This window comes from Heliangelus exortis, chromosome 3, assembly GCF_036169615.1.
Source record: "Heliangelus exortis chromosome 3, bHelExo1.hap1, whole genome shotgun sequence".
Classification (NCBI taxonomy): domain Eukaryota; kingdom Metazoa; phylum Chordata; class Aves; order Apodiformes; family Trochilidae; genus Heliangelus; species Heliangelus exortis.
Genome location: NC_092424.1, coordinates 9,825,309 through 9,846,343, shown reverse-complemented (window position 1 = coordinate 9,846,343; position 21,035 = coordinate 9,825,309). Strand labels below are relative to the sequence as shown.

General features: G+C 40.1%; 1 protein-coding gene across 2 annotated transcripts in view; it reads left to right on the top strand.

Annotated features, from left to right (window-relative positions):
• Window positions 1-1,614: 1,614 nt before the first annotated feature.
• SMYD3 (SET and MYND domain containing 3) overlaps window positions 1,615-21,035 on the top strand; it is a 349,611-nt gene continuing 330,190 nt past the window's right edge. For both annotated transcript variants that reach the window (XM_071739128.1, XM_071739126.1), the window contains exon 1: window positions 1,615-1,805. In XM_071739128.1, coding sequence (XP_071595229.1) covers window positions 1,642-1,805 — 164 coding nt within the window. In that variant the 5' untranslated portion in view covers window positions 1,615-1,641. The remainder of the gene's footprint in view (window positions 1,806-21,035) is intronic.

Below are 21,035 nucleotides of genomic sequence, written 5' to 3'. Positions count from 1 at the left end.
ATGAGAAGATGTAGAAGACTGAATAGGTGAAGGAGTAAAGCATACAAGCCAAATACAGAGGGAGTAATCTAGTATTTTAGTAACTGTTAAGGAAATTCTTGAGTATGTCAGTTTCACTGGAACTGAACACTTGTTAAAATTTTGCTTCAAGAGTAGTAATGTGCTAACATTTAAATGACAGGCAGATTGCTGTCAGTTCTTTTGGTAATGAATAACACCACTGCAGAGTTTAAGTGAATATCTAAACATACTTTCCTGTGGAAATCCAGTGTTTTGCTGTACCTCCGTTCTTCCCAGTAGTGTTTTGGATATGCATATTGCTCTTTCTGATTACCTTGTTGCAGCCTGGATGAAAACAGTTGCATACTGAAATAATCATTCCTGAGATCGAGGCTGAGTACATTTTAGAAATGGAAAGCTTTTTCTGTGGAACTGTTGGGTCTGTCTTGCTGTTCTTTAACATAATAGCTCAACACTTCTTTCCAAAACATAACCCCTAACTCCCTCTATGGGCATAAGAAGGAAAAACAGACAAAATTTATTGCAGTTTAGCACATTTAGCCTGAATCGTGTTCAATCATGTAAATTAATGAAAGCTATATGAGAACCAGATGAAAAGCACTAATCATTTTATGGGCTTTGAGCAGCAACCATTTCAGGCTCTCCATTAGTTGCACAAAGTGTTTTGCTTTTCCCCTGTCACTTTTCTTGGTGCCTCTGACCAACAACATGCAGCTGGTTTACAGCCTGCACTCCCAGAGATCCACACTGCTGGTGCTGGGGAGCTGAGTAAGTCCTGGCCCAGCAATGCATCTTTGTGTTCAGATTGTGAGATCCCCAAATATGCCCAGACGCTGGCTCGTAAGTAAAACGTGATGCTTTGGGATGGCTTTTGGCGTAATCATTGTCAATGATCAGACTTCTTTATGTTGGTTTCAGTAGTGCATCAGTGAAGAAAAGCTGCTGACAGACCTTTGGGTAGCAGTACAAATTTCCCTGTGTAGGGTGCAGACAACTTGCTGCATTCAGGTGCTGGGTCAGAGGGGCTCCCTGCTTTCCTGTGGCCCCGTGGTGCTACAGAGGGGCACCTGCCCGGCAGCAGAAGGTGCCTCTCTACAGCAGGGGTCTGGGATCCTTACTTCATTACTTCTATATGTAGAAAGCTGTAGGCAACCAAACTCGACCTGTCCTCTCATTTTGTTGTGGTGTTTGGTGGGTTTTGTTGTTTTCCTACTTCCCTGACAGTTTTGAGGCTGGGCAGGTATGGAGATGAGGCAGAGCTGTTGCTGCAAGGCTACTGGTTGCTCCTGATGAGACTGATGATTACCCACTTACTCAGTGGCCCATTTCCTTGAAAAATAACAAACCAACCCACTAAGTGAGCAACACCCTCGCCCTTTTACCTCCACAACGTACTCCCTGTTCGTAATCACCTGTGCTGTGATTAATGGAAACTTTCATAGCCACTTTATTCTGCTCAGCATCACGGGGGATGTCACTTATTCAAGTTACTGAGCCCCGTCCCGGCCAAGCTCTGCCCTCCCCTCTCTCAAGATGGCGGCGGCAGAAGCACCGCCTCACGTGGCCGCAAAGGGGGGGGGGGCGGCCCCGCGGTCCCTCCGTGGCGGCGCGTGCAAGCGCATGGAGGCGGCGGAGCTGGAGCGGTTCCCCAGCCCGGGCAAGGGCAGCGGCCTCCGGTCCCGCCGGCGGGTGCGGCCCGGCGAGCTGCTCTGCCGCGCTCAGCCCTTCGCTTACATCCCCACCAAACAGCAGCTCGGCAGCGTTTGCGAGCGCTGCTTGCGCAGGTACTGCCGGGCCAGAGGGTTTGGGTGGGGGGTAACACCGCAACCACCTCTGCCGCCGGCCCCGCCCGGTCAGCGCCGCCCCTTCCGCTGAGGCGGGGCGGGGATCGCGGGGATGCCGCGGTCTGTGTGCCGGGGAGGGGGGCTGGTTGTGCCGTGGCTCAGTGACTGCGTTCCGCGGAAACGAGCAATCAGTTTGCTGCTTCCTGTCGCCCTTTTTAGTGAGGGCTTTATTATTTTTTTTTTTAAAGGCTCCTCTGGCAGGGGTTCTGTACCCGGGAGCGGGAAGCTTGGGTGGAAGGTTCTAGGGCTGTCCCCTCGATGCGGACGGGCAGGCAGGAGCCAGCAGTACCGGAGGTGTCTCGGTGCTGTGCCGCTGCTCGGTGGTGTTTTCTCCCTGCAGCCCCGGCAGAGGGGGGGAGATGGACCCTGGGCGGCTTGTGGGGGTCCCTGAGTCTGTGTGCACCCTGCGACTGCCCTGGTCCTGCTGGGAGCTGCCTGTTGAGCTTGGAGTTCATGCTCAGCTGTAGCCCCGCAAGGAAACTACCGGTGTGGCTGCCGACGGGATGCGGTTCCCTGCTGCGTGGCTACCTGTCTTCTCCCCTTCCTTCTCCCCTTCCTTCTCCCCTTCCTTCTCCCCTTCCTTCGCCCCTTCCTTCGCCCCTTCCTTCGCCCCTTCCTTCGCCCCTTCCTTCGCCCCTTCCTTCGCCCCTTCCTTCGCCCCTTCCTTCGCCCCTTCCTTCGCCCCTTCCTTCGCCCCTTCCTTCGCCCCTTCCTTCGCCCCTTCCTTCGCCCCTTCCCTTCCTTTTTGTGTTGTCTAATGAAACGTTCCAAGTGTTTTGCTTTGTGTCCTTACAGGGCTTCTGTTTAAAGAAATGATGCGATCCTCATTTTCCTAGAGAAAAATTTGACTGAAGTCACAGTAATCTCAGCACATAAATATAAACCCCAAGACAACCAATTAAGATTTTTTAGTTAAAATATCTATGAAGTCTGACACATGTCAGTCTTTTGAGGTGGGGGGACTGCTTGAACCTTTTTAACAAGTTTGCAGCTTCTCATGACCAAAGAAGACAGGCTCAAAATGCAGCAACAGGTGGAATTAAAATGAAGTGTTTGGATATAGAAGTGTAAACAGGGCAAGGTTTCCTTGGGAAAATAATGATGTTATGAACAGACATATAAGGAAAGTTGATGCATTTGTGAAAATCTTTACCAGTCAAATTTTAAAAATTAAGGAAGTTAAAAATAATTTTCCACTAATCTATCTTCCATTGCAAAATGTGGCTAGGCAGAGTTTATAGATCAAGACTATGCAAGATGACTTGCTTATTAGCCTAACTAAAGGCAGTGGCTTCTTAGTTCATAAACTTTGTTAAATTTGTGAGTGATACATATATCCATACCTACTCTCTTTCTCTCCTCTCTTTTTTTTTTTTTTAATAGAAATTATTTGAAAAATGGTGAACTACTGCTAGAATGGGATGTAGGATCAAACTGTTTCATGAATTTGTTTTCATTTAATATGCAGCATGATGTTTGTTCAAAGCCACATGTGAGAAATACCATTAATGCTCATTTCCAGGGCTACCTGTAGATAGAAGGCACAGTTTGCTACTGCTCCTGTTTTTGACTCTGATCTTTAGGTGGCAGTACAGGAACACAAATCAAAAAAGCAAAGGCCTTGTGCTTGACGTTATTTGGCATTTTAGCAATGTGATTGTATCTATAAAATTAATGTTTGAGGCTTTATGCTGTGAAGTGTAATTCTAAACTTGCTTTTGTCTTGCAGCTTGCAGTAGTAAATGTTAGATGCAGCTTTTGGCTGTGTGGGAAGTGCTGAGTGAGCCAGAAGATGGGTAATGATGTGTAAAATATTCCATTTCTGGACTGCCTGCTGAGTGGCAGTGTGGTTTCACCAGGGCTTGGGGTCACAGACTTTCTACAGTGCTGACTGGGTCTGTGATTTTGGCTGAGTCCTTACAGGGAGGGTCTGAGGTACCCAAGTATCGCAAGGATGGCTGCTGGGGACTGAATCTGCAGCTCTGATTCAGAAAGGTTAGGACTTCATGAACTAGGCATGGCAGCAGACACAACTGTAATGTGGGAGATGATAACCAAGAATTTGATAAATAGTGAGGCAGTTACAGAGATCTAAACACAAGCCAGCAAGTGTAGGCTCCTTTCTCTACTTGCTTGCCTAAAAAATGGACAAACTTTGCATTCAGAATGGTGCATGCAGTACTGTCTTCAGCATAGGCACTCTTAAATTAGCTGCTGGTTTATACCATTATAATTACTTTTTATTACTATTATAATAACAAAAGCTGGCATATTGTTGTTAAAGTATGGAGTGCCACGGTTAATGGCATCCTGAAGGTACAAAAATACCATTATGTTACAACCACAGCGTGGAGTATTTTAAATAGGTAGAAGCAGGGCTTGATTCAGACAGAGAATGATTAGGGTGATGGTTGTGATTGCATGATCCATCATATCCCTGTGACCATGGTTCAAATCTGATTAGTGGTACTCACAGTCTTGGAACTGTGTGACTGTAAGGAGCAGCTATGTTTTTGTTCTTCCAGGGTAGGATAATCTGGGGAATTACAGGCTACAACTTGATTTAGAATTTCTTGCTAGTCGGTTAGGATTACAATTGCTGTGCTCTCACATCTTGATACTGCCTGGTTTTGTGTAAAGTAAGGATGAGAAAACAAAAAGGATGTGAAACAAAATGCATGTGAGACTTGAGCTATACAAAGTATTAGAAATCTCAGATTCTATTCAAAAGTTAGAGTGTTTCCCAAGACCCGAGAAATCGCAGACCACCAACAACTGAAATGTTTCTATCTGTAGCCGAGTAACTAATAGCCTAATAGCATTTTCCTAAGAAGATATCTCTCTCTCACATGCCATCATACTGCCATAGTGAAGGTTGAAGCAATGTTGCAAAGAGCAGGACAGAAATGCTTTTTTTCTGTCCTCATGCCAGCTGGAGCCATTGGAGATTTGACTTCCAGGCTGCTGTCCTATGCTGCCAGGAAAGTCTTCTGCAAGAGAGAGTGTAGAGAGAGACTATTGAGGGTGCTTTCCTTCAGGAAGGAGGTGCCTTCCTCCTTAGCTGACCTATGATGTACTCATGTGGAGAGATAAGTAGGCTGAAAATATACTTTACCAAAATATAAGAATCTTTTAGTGCTCTTGAATCAAATCATTGCTGGGGAAGAAAGAGATAATGGCCAGGTGGGATGGGGCTTTGTACTACCCAGGCTAGGGGAATGTGTCTCTGCCCATGGCAGGGGGATTGGAACGAATGATCTGTAAGGTCCCTTCAAATCAAAACCATTCTATGATATTCTAAGCATTGGGTGAGTCCTGATGTAGGTCTGAGGTGTGTACTTTGTGTAGCTCACTTGGATATCTGGGGTGCTCCAAGTCCTCTACCTGTTGAAAATATCTTAGTCCGGATTTCTGAAGAAGCAAAGGCAGACTGAAAAAGCCAGACATTAAAAAGTAAAACTGAAGTGACACAGAAAGCCACTTCAGATATTTAGGTTCATGTGTCTATGTTGTTTTAGCAAATTAGACTGGTTACTCAGGTATTTACAAGTTGTATTCACTTGTCCTATTAAACCATTTTATTATTTGGTAATGCTGAACAACACATGGAATAACTGTGGAGACAATTGCTTGAAATAATGCATGAAACTTGACACGTGATGATAGATTTATCTGAAGTTTTTGCCCCAGGAAAAGAGGCTGTGCAGTAATCCACAAAGATATAAACGACAGTAGATGTAAACCAGATATAGCAATGAAATGCACTGTAATAAAATCTATTACAGAAGAATGGTGGTGCTTGGTGTTTTTTTTTTTTTTTTTTTTTTTTTTTTTTTTTTTTGTTTTTTTTTTTGTTTTTTGTTTTTGGTTTTTGGTTTTTTTTTTTTTTAAAGATTGTTGTTCCTATTTTATTCCCCCAAATAAGCACAGAATATTTTCTCTGAGTGTTGCTTTCTATGACAGGGACAAGTACTGTGCTGATGAGCACTAAAAAGAGTGACAGGTCAGGCATAATAAGAGCAACAGAGCTATGCAGGCTCTTCATTAGCAGCCTGGTTGCTGAAACAAGTGAATCTTGCCACTTCTAATAGATACCTAGTATTTTATTTAGATGTGCAGGCAATTTGTATATTGCTCATATGTGGGTTTTGCTGCCACTTCATAGCTTTTGCCACTTTGGCAGTCATTTTGATTGAATTACACTGTTTTATGTGGTTAGTGCCTTATTGTGTGTTCTGATAAGCCAAAACTTCTGTAATTACATTTTTAATGAAACTCCAGAGTGCAGACATGCTGAGCACTGTATGCAAAACAATTTGACCCCCTGAAGGTTTTGTGAAAATTTGGGGTGGGGTTGTTTTACTAGAATCACTTTTCTCAGGAGAGAGAACCAGAGAGCTGCTCTAAGCAAGAGGGATATCAAATATTTCTGGGAAAATCTGATCATAAAGGAAGAACATGTCAGTTTTTAAAAATATTTGTCTGCTGTGGATGGTATTGTAACATAATAGCTGGCCAAGTCAAATAGATAATTTAGCAGATGGAAGCTAAAGTAACAACATGGGTATGGTATGAAGGGTTACAAAGTATAATTTCTGCTCTTTGGATGTTTGTGTAAAAATCTCAGATTTTGAAAGGCGAGACCTCCAGTCCTCACTTTCCCTGGAAGGTTACAGGGCTGTGCTCCCTCTGTGAATTGTGGGAACATTCAAAAGGATAAAGGGGAAATGGAAAAGAGAATTTCTGTGCAAGGTTTGAATTTCCTGGAGTTGAGAAACATCTTAGTGGTATGATAAAAGCGTTTTTAAATGAACAGGATTTCTTAGTGGAAAAGTTCTCTAAGAACTTGTACGCAAACCTGTGTGGAGGGAACTGGTTTTTTGGCTAAGAAGTAGCAGGTTTTGTCTTTGTATTTGTCCAGCAGAGCTGTGGCTGGAAGCTGGGTAGGAAGCTGAAGGACCTGGGGCTTGTTTGGCTGGTTGCAGTGGGGTGCTTACACTACCTGCTGGTGGAATAGCAGGTCAGTATCATGGTCCATACCAATGCACATTATCTGCAGTTCTGAATATCCTGCTTCAGAGGGCTCTTTAGCCTTTTACCTTGTTGCTGAGTCTTAGAAAGAATTGAATTATTAAAGGACATGTTCTTTCTTTGAACAGGTAGCTCTCCATAATGTCAGTGTTTAATGTGCACAGAATACAGTGATATCTGGTTTCTGGTGGTGGGAGCTGGTGTAGGGCTTCAGTCACCTCCACTGCTGCATTCCTTCCCTTGTTAATCTGCTCTGAGACAGATGACATAACTCACAGAACTCCCAAGTGCTTCAGAAATAATTATGGAACCAAATTCTTTGTCCTTAGAGATTACCATGGGACTTGTGACTTTGGGAATATGTCTGTTCTGAATAACAAGAATGTAGACTTCCTAATATTTAATGTTCATATCTTCCTTTTAAACTCCCCCCCCCCCCCCCCCAATGGAGTTTTTTAAGCTGTAAATGTCTGTACACATACTGTTTTGTGACCCTTGTAGTTAGGGCTGCTTGTGGAACACGTATTTGATGTGTATTCTTGTATGTTCATTTAGGTTTTAATAATAAAATTAATTTCTACTGAAAAGTATGTTACTCATAGCTTATTAAATGAAAGATTATGCTTGTTTTTCTGCTCAATAGCACATAAAGATTTAATATCAGTTTGAAAACCTGCATTTGCTGGGACGTCTCAGTGTTGATCCATTTTCCAGCTGGAATGTAACAGCATTTTAAAATATTCATTTTATTTTCCATACACAAAGTCACCTGCACTGTGGATTTACCTCTCTCCCTTTTGCTGTAAATTCTTCAAGGCATGAAATAGCTTGCCAGTTGTCTCTTATGCTCAGAAGTGAATGAATGGTTATCAGTTTATTGCAGATAATACTTAGCTACAAACTGCAATGCATGCGTAAGCTCATTGTGAGATTTTTTTGCCTTAAGACAATGTTTAATTGGTGACTGGAGGTTTGGTTATGTCATCTCAGGCTGTGCTTTCCCCCAGGTCCCTGCAACAGAAACCTCCTCCTTTCCTGCCATCATGACTCATTCTGTGAGCAGATGAGGTTAGAAACTTTTCTCAGCTTTGAAATGCTTCCAGTTTTGCCACAGACTTTTAGCAGCTTTTTGTAGAGCAGGTGTTATGGCTTCATCTTGCAAAGAGTCCTTACTATTCATTCTGACTCGTGGCACAAAATGACCTTCAGTTTTACCTAGGCTTGTATCTATGAAGCAAAGTCTGTCCTTGGCACGTGTGTTGTGTTTGCTGCTGCTGGGGATGTGACTTCACAACTGGGAACAACAAAATGTCTGTGTACTTCTTTAATTATTAATTAGCAGAATTTCTAAAAATGAGAGAAAAAGGATTTACTTTTTTTTTTAACCCTTATGTCTCCTAGAACTAGTGAGCTCCAAAAGTACACTTTTTAGTCCATGAGTGTTTTGTCTTTATGCATGGCAATCCTTGTTAATCTTCTTAAGTTGGAATAATTTTAATTGGATAAACACTATGCTATCTTAAACTTATCTTGTAGCTGAAATAGACAGAAAATTGTTTTAGCGGTCTCTAAAAAAATTGTTTCTCATTTATGGGAAGTTATTTCCCAACCAGACTTAGGTAAAATTAAAATATTTCCATAAATTCTGATTTTTGTTTTGCAGTTATTGAGGATATATTTTAAAAATAAATATGGTGTGCATTAGGGGAAACAAGTTACTATAGTAGTAAGGTTATGTAGTGCACTGTGCACTACAAGATCATAGGGTAGTGGTTGGCCAGCAAGGCAATTTTTTTACTTACTGAGATTTACCACAAAGCTTTCTGTGGTGGCTTGACCAAAATGGCTGCACTTATCAGTCTTTGGGAAGAATCCTTCATACAGAAGTTCTATTTTACTGTTTTTAAAAAATATCGTAGCAGTTACTGGGGAAAAAACCCCAGTAATTTTTTCTTTGGTATTGGCTATTTTTTTTCTTGCTTCACCTTAGGCTTTGCATCAGCTTTGCATATATTTGCTGGCAAAGCCTTAATAGATAAGAGGCAATGCTGACTCATTTTATGTCTACATTAAGCATAAACATTGTATGCTGGTGTGATTCTAGTTCCTACAGCACTGCTCATAAAGAGCAATGTTTTACAACTAACACAGTTTAATTTTCGTGCTGATTTCAGCAGTAGACTTAACATGAGAGCAAATGTACCTCGTTATGCTGATTGTATCTTCTTAATTATGCTATGGAGTAGGGGGGGAATTTGCCAGTACAGCTGCTCTTCTTGGCCTTTGCTTAAAACACCTGAAGAGTGATATTTAGGTGGTGCTAAGGAATTTCTGGATCCTGTATGTTGAGGTCAGGAGCTCCAGGCTTTGTTTCTGTGTTCCATGCTGCAAGCAGAGCCTGGCCCTGAGCATCTTCAGGTGTGGTTTTCTTGTACCTTGCAAAAACAAACGTGTTTTTCTTGTACCCTGCAACAGCTGCTGGAGCTTCAGCTCTGACCAAGGCCCTCTGAGACTTAGTTTTTTAGGGTGCTCTAGGGCTGAAGATTTTCCCTAGGGAGGGCTGATGTGTCCTGGTTTGTCATGTAAACAAAATCATTTCCCAATAAGATGAATTTTTCTAGGACATGTTGCTGTAGTGAGGGAAAGCTGTTCCTGATGAACATGGGTAGCAGCAGCCCAGGGAACCTGGGAATATGTATTTCTTTTTTTCAACCTGGGATATAGTCAACAAAAAATTAACATTACTAAAATCAAATAAATGCAAAGAATGGGTATATGTATATTTTGTAACTGGAAAGGAAGTTGAAATCTAAAAAACCAAAAGGACTTAATAAAGGGCATTACTGCTGATATAAGCCAGAAAATCCCTAGTTTGTGCAGGTTTTGTTTTTTTTTAATGTTTTAAAAGGCAATATGTCTGCAAAAAAGCGAATTCTAGAAAGAAACCAAAATTGCTATAAATCAGGCTAACAGTAGAATTACCTAAGATCTGTTTTATTTGGAATTGTCTAGCAGATTATGAACAGTGAATGTGGGCTGCTGTGGCTAGAAAATGCTCAATTTTAGAGGTCTTAAATTGAGAACTAGCCTTATTTATAGTGCCGAAGTGTTTAAAACTACTGTACATGTCTAAGAAATAATTATTTGCCTCGTCTGGCTATTGGTGCTTGATGCAGTTGGTGATTACTCTGCCAGACAAGAAATGAAATTGCTAATGAGAAAGAAAATAACTATGAAGAACTGAAATAATGAAAATGAAATCAGGGTCTCAAGAAGTTGTGTGGATTTTTAATTTATGATATAAAATATAAATTTACATATGCTATTATTGTATGTAATAAGAAGTGTATCTGTGATCTGAAAAAAAATAATAATCAAAATTGTGTGTTTTATTAAGAATATACTAGGAAGTGTTGCAGTCTTACATGTTCAGTTGTAACAGGCTGTGATAAAATGTATATATATATATGTTGCAAATGCTGTAAGTCACTGAGTATCTTTTACATCATTCATCTCTGTGATCGTAGAATTTTCCATGGAATGATTCTGGTAGCTCAGAGTTAATTCAAAGCACGCAGAGTAGAGTGGAACAGTTATCTGAGCATGTGACACACACTTGCAGGAGGAGAGATTTATTTGATAAACAAGGACTTTGCCAGCTGTTGTTCTTTTGCAGAAGAAACTGTCATAACTTCTGTCTTAACTTCTGCCAGAGTCAATTCAGTGACATTTCTAGCTAAAAAATATGCTTTTCTCAGAACTGTCATACATAGCAGATGAAAAAAGAAATGTCAGGATGCCATAGAGGAGGACCAAGCTTTTATTTAGTTTTAGTTTTGCAGCTCAGGACTATTTTTAATCCCGCAATGACATTTTCCTTAGACTATTTTATGTCATGAAGCAAGAGAAGGTTTAACATTTTGATATTCTTCATCTGTTCTGTGATAACAAGAAACAAATCCTGGTCTGCTGAAAAACAAATGACAAAAAACCCAGCAACAATTCTGGTGAGGGATGTTGCTAACTACTAAGTTATAAGGGGGAGTTTATTGTTTAGCTTTTAGTAATTGGGTTCTGTAAGTGTAGCATAAACTATGTTAAAATACTGCAAATGTAATCTTGTTTGATAACAAAATGAAATATGTTCTTAAAAGGAATGTGCCTGACTTCTTTAGGTGGTGGGTGTTTTGTGGGTCAGGGTTCTGCAGAAGGGTCAGCTGAAGAAATGTATGCTCAGGACACCATGTGGTGGGTTCTGTTTTCATGATTTTCCTCTGCAGAGGGCAGGCAAATTTTTTTTTCTGATTGCCAGAACTGACTGGTTTTAGTAAGCAACAGGATGCCACCTCATCTGGAGCTGTCAGAAATGGCCCCTCTAACATGCTGCCTAGAGGCACCTTAGATCATACTCTCTTTTTAGAAAAGCACAACCAAATGTTCAGAATACATGACTGACCTCCTGCTATAATGTGCATCCTTCTGTTTTTTTGTCCTTTAAAGGTGTGCCTTAAAGATACAGAAGCCTTCCCACATCACTAATAATAATATTAATTGGGAGCTCACAGTTCAGCTGTGTGTTGCTCTGCTGCGCTGTGTCACTTCAGGATTGGGCGACTGAAAGGGGAAGGCAAATTCTACCACTTGTCTTTCAGAAAAACAGCACGAACATTTCATCTGTCTTGGCTCACTGCACTGTTTTCCAGTTGCCTGGAATTGCATCCAGAATGTTAGGGAACAAGAGCATTAGATGCAGTGAAGGAAGCTGCACGTGCCATCCCCTTCTCCTCAGCAGCTTGGCTGCAGTATCCTGAAATAACAGGAGCTTGGGTCTGGCCTTTCAGAATAACACAGGGAGAAAAGGCATTGCAATAGATTAATGCAGAAATGACACAAAGAAAATGGTCCCAGAGAGGTCCATTGAGACGTTTTGGTTTTGATTGGGTTGTAACTAGCTGGATTTAAAGAACCAGGCTATGTATCAGGGCTCTGGCTTTTCATCCCAACAGCAGCCGGTGGCCCGAAGGTGGGGTGAGATTTAGGACTTGGTTCTGCTCATTCTACTGCCTGTTCCCAGCAGGTGCAGTGTGGTTGAAAGCCAAAGGCTTTCCCCTGTTATCCAGATACTGTATTTGTAGCTGATCCTAAACAAAACCAGTGCAAACCTGGCTTTGTTTCTTCTTAATCAGGATATAAACATGGGAGTTTAAGTCAAGATAGGTGTTGGATCTGGGCTTCATGATATATGTAAGTTGTCCTGGGTCTGTTTGTTAATTTGTGGTTATTTTACAACTTCCTTAGCTGTATCCAATGTTTCACAAGAGTAAGCTATGAATTGTTATGGTATTTTTAACAAGATTTTTTTCTTTGGTGGTAATTTGTATGTATCTAATTTTAAACCTATTAGAATTATTAACCAAGGTGATATTATCATTCTCCTCTACAGAACAGTCCAAATCAATGAGAATGTATACAAATTTATTCAGAGATTATGGGGACACCTCTCAGACAGCTTTTAACTACAAATCATCTGTATTCATAGTCTGCCACATGATATGACTTTTCTAATCTGAACTAGGGGCTCTGTTCCACAAGAGGAGACAATTTTGATTACTTCAAAGCCATGGGCGGACTGAGCTTGGTTTTTCTTGTGTTTGTGCTTTGAATTAAGTGGACTTCTTCCCAAGAAGCCAGCAGGCTATGGTTTTGGAAGGGTTCAGTGATGGGGTTACACTCTTCACTCTGTGCCTTCAGGTGCAGAATAGCAACAAAGAGTTGGACTGTGGTTTCCCATTATTCTTTTAACACAATCAAATATTATAAGCTAAACTTTGTTAGCTTATAAATTTGAGTTAAGTATTTATGGTAGAAGTCTACTTAAGAGCATAAGCAATAACTTTTAAGTGCACGCAAATATAGGTGTACATTTTCAAGCTGGCTCACATTTCAGGATGTTTTGGAAAATGAAGATGAGATTAATTGATAGAAATAGAGGTCTGTCAGTACTGCCTAAGGTACATATCTTGAACTAGAAAACTGGATTGGTTTGGTTCCAGGAGGGCTGAAAGACCAACGGTAAAGCAGTTTTGGTAGAATAAAGCTCAAATTTCAGACAGTGTAGACTGACCGAATTTGTGAACTAGGCTATGAGTAATACTAAGAATTTCCCTTAAAATCATGATTCATCTTTTGGTGCAATTGGGAGGTTCACTTCTAATTGTTAAATTGTGGGATTTCATCATTCAACTGCCAAGCTGTTTGTCAGGTATTCATAACGTGATGCTGCCTCAGTCTCTGCTCATCACTGGGTTAGGTATCTGTGGCTCTGATACCACTGAGTGCTGGGTGACAAGGTTTGGAGTCCCATGAGTGTTTTTTTTGTTTGGGGGAAGGATGGCTTTAGTTTGCAAGAGTTAATTTTGCTACCAAAAGATTAGAATTTTGTTTATTTATGTAACTGCTATTTCAAATGTAGTTCTGCATTTAAATCCAGACTTGAGACTGTCTGTGGTTTCTGATGAAAAGCCATCTGTTATTACAAATGGAGACATTTTCAGGGGTGTATTTATACTAGCAGGAAGAAAAGATGATTCTGTTTCAAGTTAAGTGCATTAATCCTGTGTAATGTGTTTAGTTCTGGTCAATCAGTTCATTGAGATTGAGTATTCCTTTAATTTCTTTCATTATGAAAGCTATTTCTGTGAGAAGAAAATGATTGGCTTTTTAATTGATGTGAAATATCTGGAGTTCTTGCACTGAAGCAGGACTTTTCCCCTAAAAGGCAGATTTATACTTGTAGTAACTCTTCAGAATATTTGAAATACAGTAGTGACTGTAAGTGAGAAATTTTGGAATACTCTTTCTAGGCATCCTGCAACTCATTGTGTGAGCCCTTCCAAGGAAATGGTTATATTTTCAAGATTTATAAGCAATCTGAAATATTTCTGTAGTTTTCTAAAGACTGTAGTGATGGTCACATGTAGGCATTGGGTAATTTTTCTGCTATGTGGCCTTAGCTTATTTTAAGACTTGTATATTGTTTTTTACTTATAAAGTTTTGCATATATATTAAATATTTTGTGTGCCACAGGCTTTGTAGTAGTGTATTTTATTAGTGCAGTTAATAAGCCCACATAAACATTCCTTATGAGGAAGTTTTAAAATAAAAATCCAAGTTGATTTTTTTGTTTGTTTGTTTTCTCCATGTATGGCAGATGTCAGTTGCAGGTATTTTTTAAGAATGGTCTATCTTAAAGCAATTTGAAGATGTCCAAATATGCAAATTTTATTCTGTTTTCATGTGCTCATCTTACTTGTCTTAGTAAATGTACTTTACATGGATTGAAATGAAAAAATGGATAGCTGATGTGTTTCTTGCTTTCCTTGTCCCATGTATCAAAATTACAATACTTGGCTAAATAAATTTATCTGCTTCTTTTCTGAAAATGTGTACTTGTATTTTGATAGTTATTTCCAGCATATTTTATTTAAACTTTCATAGTTATGAACGTAGTTTCTATATGTAAAGCTACTTGGATCCTTCTTTGTAGGGGGTTCTAGCTATAGGAATTTGGGAGTAAAATGATCATAAGAAAAAACAAAAACCTAAAGTTCAATCAGTGCCTCTGTTTTAGCCGTCTTCCATGTTATGAGATGTCTTATGTTATGAAGATTTTAGGTTGTTGGTCAGTTTTAAAATCCTAAAGTTATGAACTGAGCTGAATAGTTAACAGTGGTAAATATTTATAGCTGAGGAATGTCCGTAATTTTAGGAAAACGAAGGAGGAATTGTGGGCTCTTTGTTTGGGGTTTCAAAGTCTCTGAAAAAAGCATTAACCCAGACCTTTAAACTTGCTGGTAACTAGCATGTGCTTTCTCAAGAAATTAATCAGTTTTACTCCTATAAGGGACTTTTAAATTCTGTAAAAGTAATACATCCATAGGTAAATAGGTTTTGGGTTTTTTTGATCCTATTACTTTTCAAAAGGCAAATTTTTAGACAAAACTCTTTTCTTTCCCCTCACTCTTGTTCTTGAAGCATTTCCAGTTTTTTTATAATACAGGTTTTAAGCTTCTTTTCTAATTTGTAGCATAGAATGGGATGCAGTTGTAGTATTTTTTAAACAGCCACTTCCTAACCTCATCCATTTATATTCTGTCGAGTTAGACTAAACCAAAATGCTCATGTATAAATCAGGCTCTCTGCCTTTGATTATTGTGGGCAGTGATGCAGGGCCCAGTTCTAATAGAATTTGCAGGGAAGAAGTCAATTGAGTTTCAACAGGGGTCATGTAGGATCCATAAAGTCCCACGGGGCAGTTATCCAAGTTGAAACTGCACGCAATGGAGCATGGTGGAGCTAATGCCTTTTACTTACTGGTGTTTGATGGAACAATTAATTTGACACTGGTCACCATGCACTTTGCCCTTATTATGTAGGTTTGCTAGTACAATCTTACAAGACATTTATAAGCTTCAAGGTAGTTTTAAGTTCACAGGTAATTTTTCTGAAAAATCTGGTTAGGTATCATTTTTTCAAAACTTTATTTTTACCTTGCAGCATTCAGTTCAGAGTCAATGTGTTTTTTTTTAATATTTATCTCTGTTTTATAAAAACCAAAAGTTATATGTTTTCCAAATGCCATGTGAAATATTTGTTTTCAATTGTTGGCTTGGCTGCTGTCATGTGGCCCTCTAGAAAAAGGAGGAAAAAATCTATGAGAAGTAGAACATGCATATTTATGTCTGGCCACCTGTATTTATTTTTGAACAGAATTATCCTATGACTGACCCTTTTTTTTTTTTTTGATAAACAAAGAAAAACAAAATAATCAGTTATAATCAACAGGCATGGCATTAATATTCCTTGAAAAATTGTTAAGGGTTAAAAAATAATTGGCAATTTATTTTGGGGCTATTGGCCTTAACTATTTATGCCTGCAATTAATATTTACAAATTACCATGTTTTCATGACTAGAACATTAATGTAGTAATAACCCTTACAGCAAAAAAGCAATATAGCACATAGCTTTTATTCTGTACATTGTGACTGAAGCTGAGCCCATTTGCTCTAGGTTTACTCGTGTGATGATGATGTGTTTTATCTCATTTAGTGTTTGTTATTTTGAGCCAATACTATCTTGTCTTGTGTTTAGATGATTAAATAGAAAATTTGAGACTGCCTTTTAATAGATTTTATAGATTTACTTAAAGAAAGTATTTCTGACCAAGAATGGCTGGATGATAAATATTTGGGAGATTCTGCTACCTGTATAGGTTATAATATTGAGTATTTTAAAATATTCAGTGACACAAGTTTGCTTCAACCACTTGCACATATGGATATATGTTGAAATATGAATTTTCTCTTCTTTTTGGAATAGGAATATATTATTCTGAGACAGTTTTTTGCATTGCAGCTGGGTACATAGTTTAGTTACAAATCATTCCTATCCTCTGCAAGATAGTCATATTATCAACATTTTTTTTTCATGACAGAAGTTTGGGATTTATCACCTTCAGTTGCTGATTCATCATCAGATTCTGTGAAATTTAAACCTACACATATATTGAAGGTAACTGTACTGGAACAAAAATAATAAAAAATTATCAAAGCAAAACCAAACCTCTGCAGGATGAAGAAGGTTTCCTGATACTCAGTTTTTATCGTTAGGGTATATTATATAGTTTTTATAGTTTTATAGTTAAGGAACCACAATCCTTTTCCACCTGGGACCAATGCTTCTCAATCCAGCTCCTGAATACTGTTTGCACCCAAACACTGAAGTACCTGAGTGCACAGACACAGAAAGTTGTGAGAGTTGTGGGCACAATAAGAAGGCAGCCACCCTTTCCAGACTGCACTGATGGAGTTCAGTGCTTCTGCCTGGGATCAGTCCCTGCTTGGCTGTTGGGTGGGTGCAGCAGGACTGCTGGTGTTTTCTGCCCCAGGATGCTGCTGCTCCCTTCCCTTTCTCTTTCCTTTCTTTCCATTCTGATGGAGATGCCTGTACCTCTGAGCTGTCACCTCTGGGCAAGCTGGCACCCCTTTGAATTGCTGTCAGCTCTGGGACATCTCGAGGTCTCCTCATTTCATGGCACCTCCCTTTTCATAACCAGTGCTACTTAAATGGTATTGTCAGAGAAGATAATGAACACCACATTGAACTGAGAAGCTTAGGAAGCAGTAAAAATCACATTTGTTATCTACCAGGGCTCTTTGAAGAGATTCTTTTCTTCCCTTCTCCCTGCCCCCCTTCCCAATTTTAAGGTAAGATTTGGCAGAGCATCAGAAAAATGTAGTGGCAAAGTGTAGTGTAAATGTGTGAAATCTATTGTATAATCTTCCTTATTTTCCTTGGAAATTAGTTTGTCTATCTTAAAGAGGCTTACAAAGCTCTTCTTGTCACAAAAGGCACACAAAGACACATGAGGTCCAGACTTTCAGACCTGAGGACAAGGGTACACGGGACAAGGGGTTATTGCTATCAGTAACCCCCAAGAATTGTCACCTTGCAAGCATGGTGACAGGGGACACGGGGTGATGGGAGGGACTGAACTCACTGAGCCACTGCCTGCCCCTGCTGAGCAAATCCCTGGTGCTGGGGCTCTCCTGGCAGGTCAGTGCAACCCTGGTGGCAAAACTGCTGACAAAGCACAATCAGCCTGGGCTTTGGTGCTGGTTGTCACAGTGATGCTGTGCCTGTTACCCAGGCAAACCTGTTGGAGCATGTGCTGGTATTTCAGCTTCCCAGTGGTACTCAGCACCAGGGTTTTGAACGCTGTTTTTGACTTTCTGTAATCATCTCTCTGCATTCATCAGGTAGATATGCATTCAGCACTTGCAGCCAATATTACAATTTAGTGGGGGTTACAGAAGAGGCAGTTTCAAAATGACCAGAAGCAACTGTAATTCTGTGTTATCTTTCATTCCTATTCTTCCTTTTGCAGTGATTATACTCATCAAAATTTTGACTTTTCCAACCTGAGTGAAGCAATAACTATTGAAGTGTCAAAAATTTTCTATTCTATATTAATTAAATGATGAAATATTCTGAAAAAGATTCAGTGAGGAGAGATTTTTGTTGTCAGATACTTCTGAGTGTATGAAGGTGGAAGAGTTACAACAAAGTATTTAAAAAAAGCAGAGAGGCAAACCAGGAAAGACTATTGAATAATGTGAGTGCAGTCCTAGGACTGTATTTTAAAGTATATTTTTGGAGCTTTTTTGAGACTAAGCAAAAAGATGTTCTAAAAACCAAAGCTGAATACTTGCCTGGATATGATTGGCCCTGTGGTTTGCTAATGTGCTTCTGTATTATTGCAGCTTTGTGTGTTATAGGGAACATTTTTGCCTCCTGAGTTATGGTAAATCTTTGCATACAAATGGAATAATGTGGTAATAGCAGTGATATGTGCTACAATTCTCTGTCCCTGTGATTTTAATTTTAAATTGCCTTGATATTGTTTATGATTGTTAGTCATCTGGCTGCTAGATCAAGGTTATCTTTGACAGCTCTTGTATTTAACTCTGTATTCATAAGCAGTAAATGCCCAGTTCTCTGACTACTGAGAGCAAAGAAATTTTACTATGGATTAATTCTTACTGTCTTTGATAGCAAATGGTTGAATGCAGACCTGGAATCTATGATAATAAAGTAATCTGTTTCCATTTGCAGTAGGATTTTATTATTCATTCTTTGTAAACCATTTAGCAAGAAGTATGGGCTAACACTGATTACTCCATAATTAGTGCTCACAGGCAGCATGGTTGGAGCCATGTTGGAGGGGAAAATTTATCAGCTGTTAAAAGCCACACTTCTTCTGTAGAAGAACTGAAGTGCAAGCTCTATAGTGTATTGGATTGCCATGTTTATCATCTATCTAAATGCTACTGTCAGTTCTCCAACTGCTTTATGTGCAACTGTTCCTCAAAGTGAGGCAGGAGCATTATGCATTTTATTCACAACAGCTTGAACATGAGGCAATTATCAGTAAGCCATTTGATGGTGATGCTTATTCCCCAAGTTGGGAAACTAGAAACAGGTATTTTGTAACAGATTGGGAAAGGGCTTTTCAAAATGACCACACCATCAGCACAGATGCACAGTGGAGCATCTGTGCAACCTCCAGGCAGTAATTTATATACATTAGTGAGAACATTGGTTTTTGTGTAACTCCTGCGGGGCACGCAAACACAGCTCAACTGTTATTTTGCTGGAATGTTTTCTTGCCAAATTTTATTAAAGTACATCTTTGGGATAACATACAAATGAGATGAGAGAAAATGTCTGAAAAGCTATCTGCGAGTCTGCTCTATTTCTATGAATTGCAGGTATTTATTATAGAATTTGTCTTCCATGAGGTTTCATAGGTTCTTCACAGGTTAGCTACATTTGTCCACTTTTAAGGTGATTCCCTGTGTAGCACTAAATTTAGTCTATCTGCCTCCTGTGTAATGCCAGTACCATGGGCAGGGCTTGGGGATGATGGTGGTGTTTGAGCTTAGTTAAACCTCAGGCACATTAGAGGATTTTGTGGCAGCAGTGGTTGCAAGAGACATGGAGGGGGCTCATGTGCCCATCAGATCTCCTTTCTCTTCAAATGCTGGTGTTCTGCCAGGGTGGGTGAGTGCTGTGGCTCTTCCCCTAAATCACTGTTCTTGAGCTCTTTTGGGCCCAGGTTTTCAAAGGTTGCATGGTTTTCCTGCAGTCTGCTTGGCCTTTTTACCTTGCTTCCAGGTTGCTGAAAAATAACCAGTTGCAGAACTGAAAACGATGAAATGACCTGATTATTTAGAGATTGATTCCACAGAACTGAATCCTAGGATCATAAAATGATATGGGGTGGAAGGAACCTCTGGAGATCATCTAAGTCCAACCCCCCTGCTAAAGCAAGTTCACCTAAACCAGATTGTACAGGATCACATTCAGGAAAATTTTGAATACCTCCAGCAAAAGTGATTTCCACAGCCTCTCTTAGTCTTCCATTCTCCAGGCTAAACAGACCCAGCTCTCTCAGCCTTTACTCATAAGAGAGATGCTCCCTTCCCCTAATTATCTCCATACCCCTCTGTTGGACTCTTTCCAGTCATTCTTTGCCTTGTGTTATGGAGTCCAGAACTGGATCCAGTACTCTAGATGTGGCCTCAGTAGATCAGAGGAGTGGGGGAGTATGACCTCTCTTGGCTTGCTTGCCACACTCTTCTTAGTGCACACCAGGAGGCAATTGGTCTTCTTGGCCAGAAGGACACACAGATGGCTCATGGTTCACTTCTACATCAGGACTTCCGTGGTTTACTGTACAGCAGGTCAGTCTGTAGTGGTGCAGGGGGTTATTCCTCCCTAGGTGTAGGACCCTGTGATTTCCTTTGATGAACTTAATTACTTCATTCGCTTCCCCTTTGCCCAGTTCTGCAGCCTGTGCTGGTCTTACTGAATGGCAGCACAGCCCTCTGGTGTATCAGCCACCCTTCCCAGTTTTTAATCATCAGCAGAGTTGCTGAGGGTTCACTCTGTCCCTTCATCCAGGTCAGTGATGAATATGTTGATCAAACCTGGCCTCAGTGCTGGCCTGTGGGGAACACCATAGCTACAGACCTGCAGCTGGACTGTGTGCCACTGATCACATCCTCAGCTCTGCCATTCAGCCAGGGTTCATTCGACCTCTGTCCACTCATCTAACCCACACTTTCTAAGATTACGTGTAAGGATGTTATGGGAAACACTTACTCAGTTTCTTTACTCAGTTTCTTTACCGTGACCTTTAGAATAATTGAACTTGCTGGTGATCAGCTGTAGAGGAGAAAATAATTTCATCCCTCTCCAAGAGAGGATGGGAGAAGGATTTGGGCAGAAAGCTCTCTTGAGTAATTGTAAATATCATATCAGAAAATAGAACTTTTAATGTGAGAATGTAGCTGTTGAGGTCGAATCTTGTATTTGATCCATCACTGATATTTGAGACTTGATAGTTAAGAACAGGCTTTACCTCTGATTGTTATTGCAGATACTATCCTAGCATTAGGTACTGTAGGGAGGATTTGTGTGGTTCTAATTTGTCTTCATGGTTTTATGTCTTATGAACGTGAAGAAACCATTGATTCTTACAAACTTTGCAACAGCTCAGTGATCACTGGAATG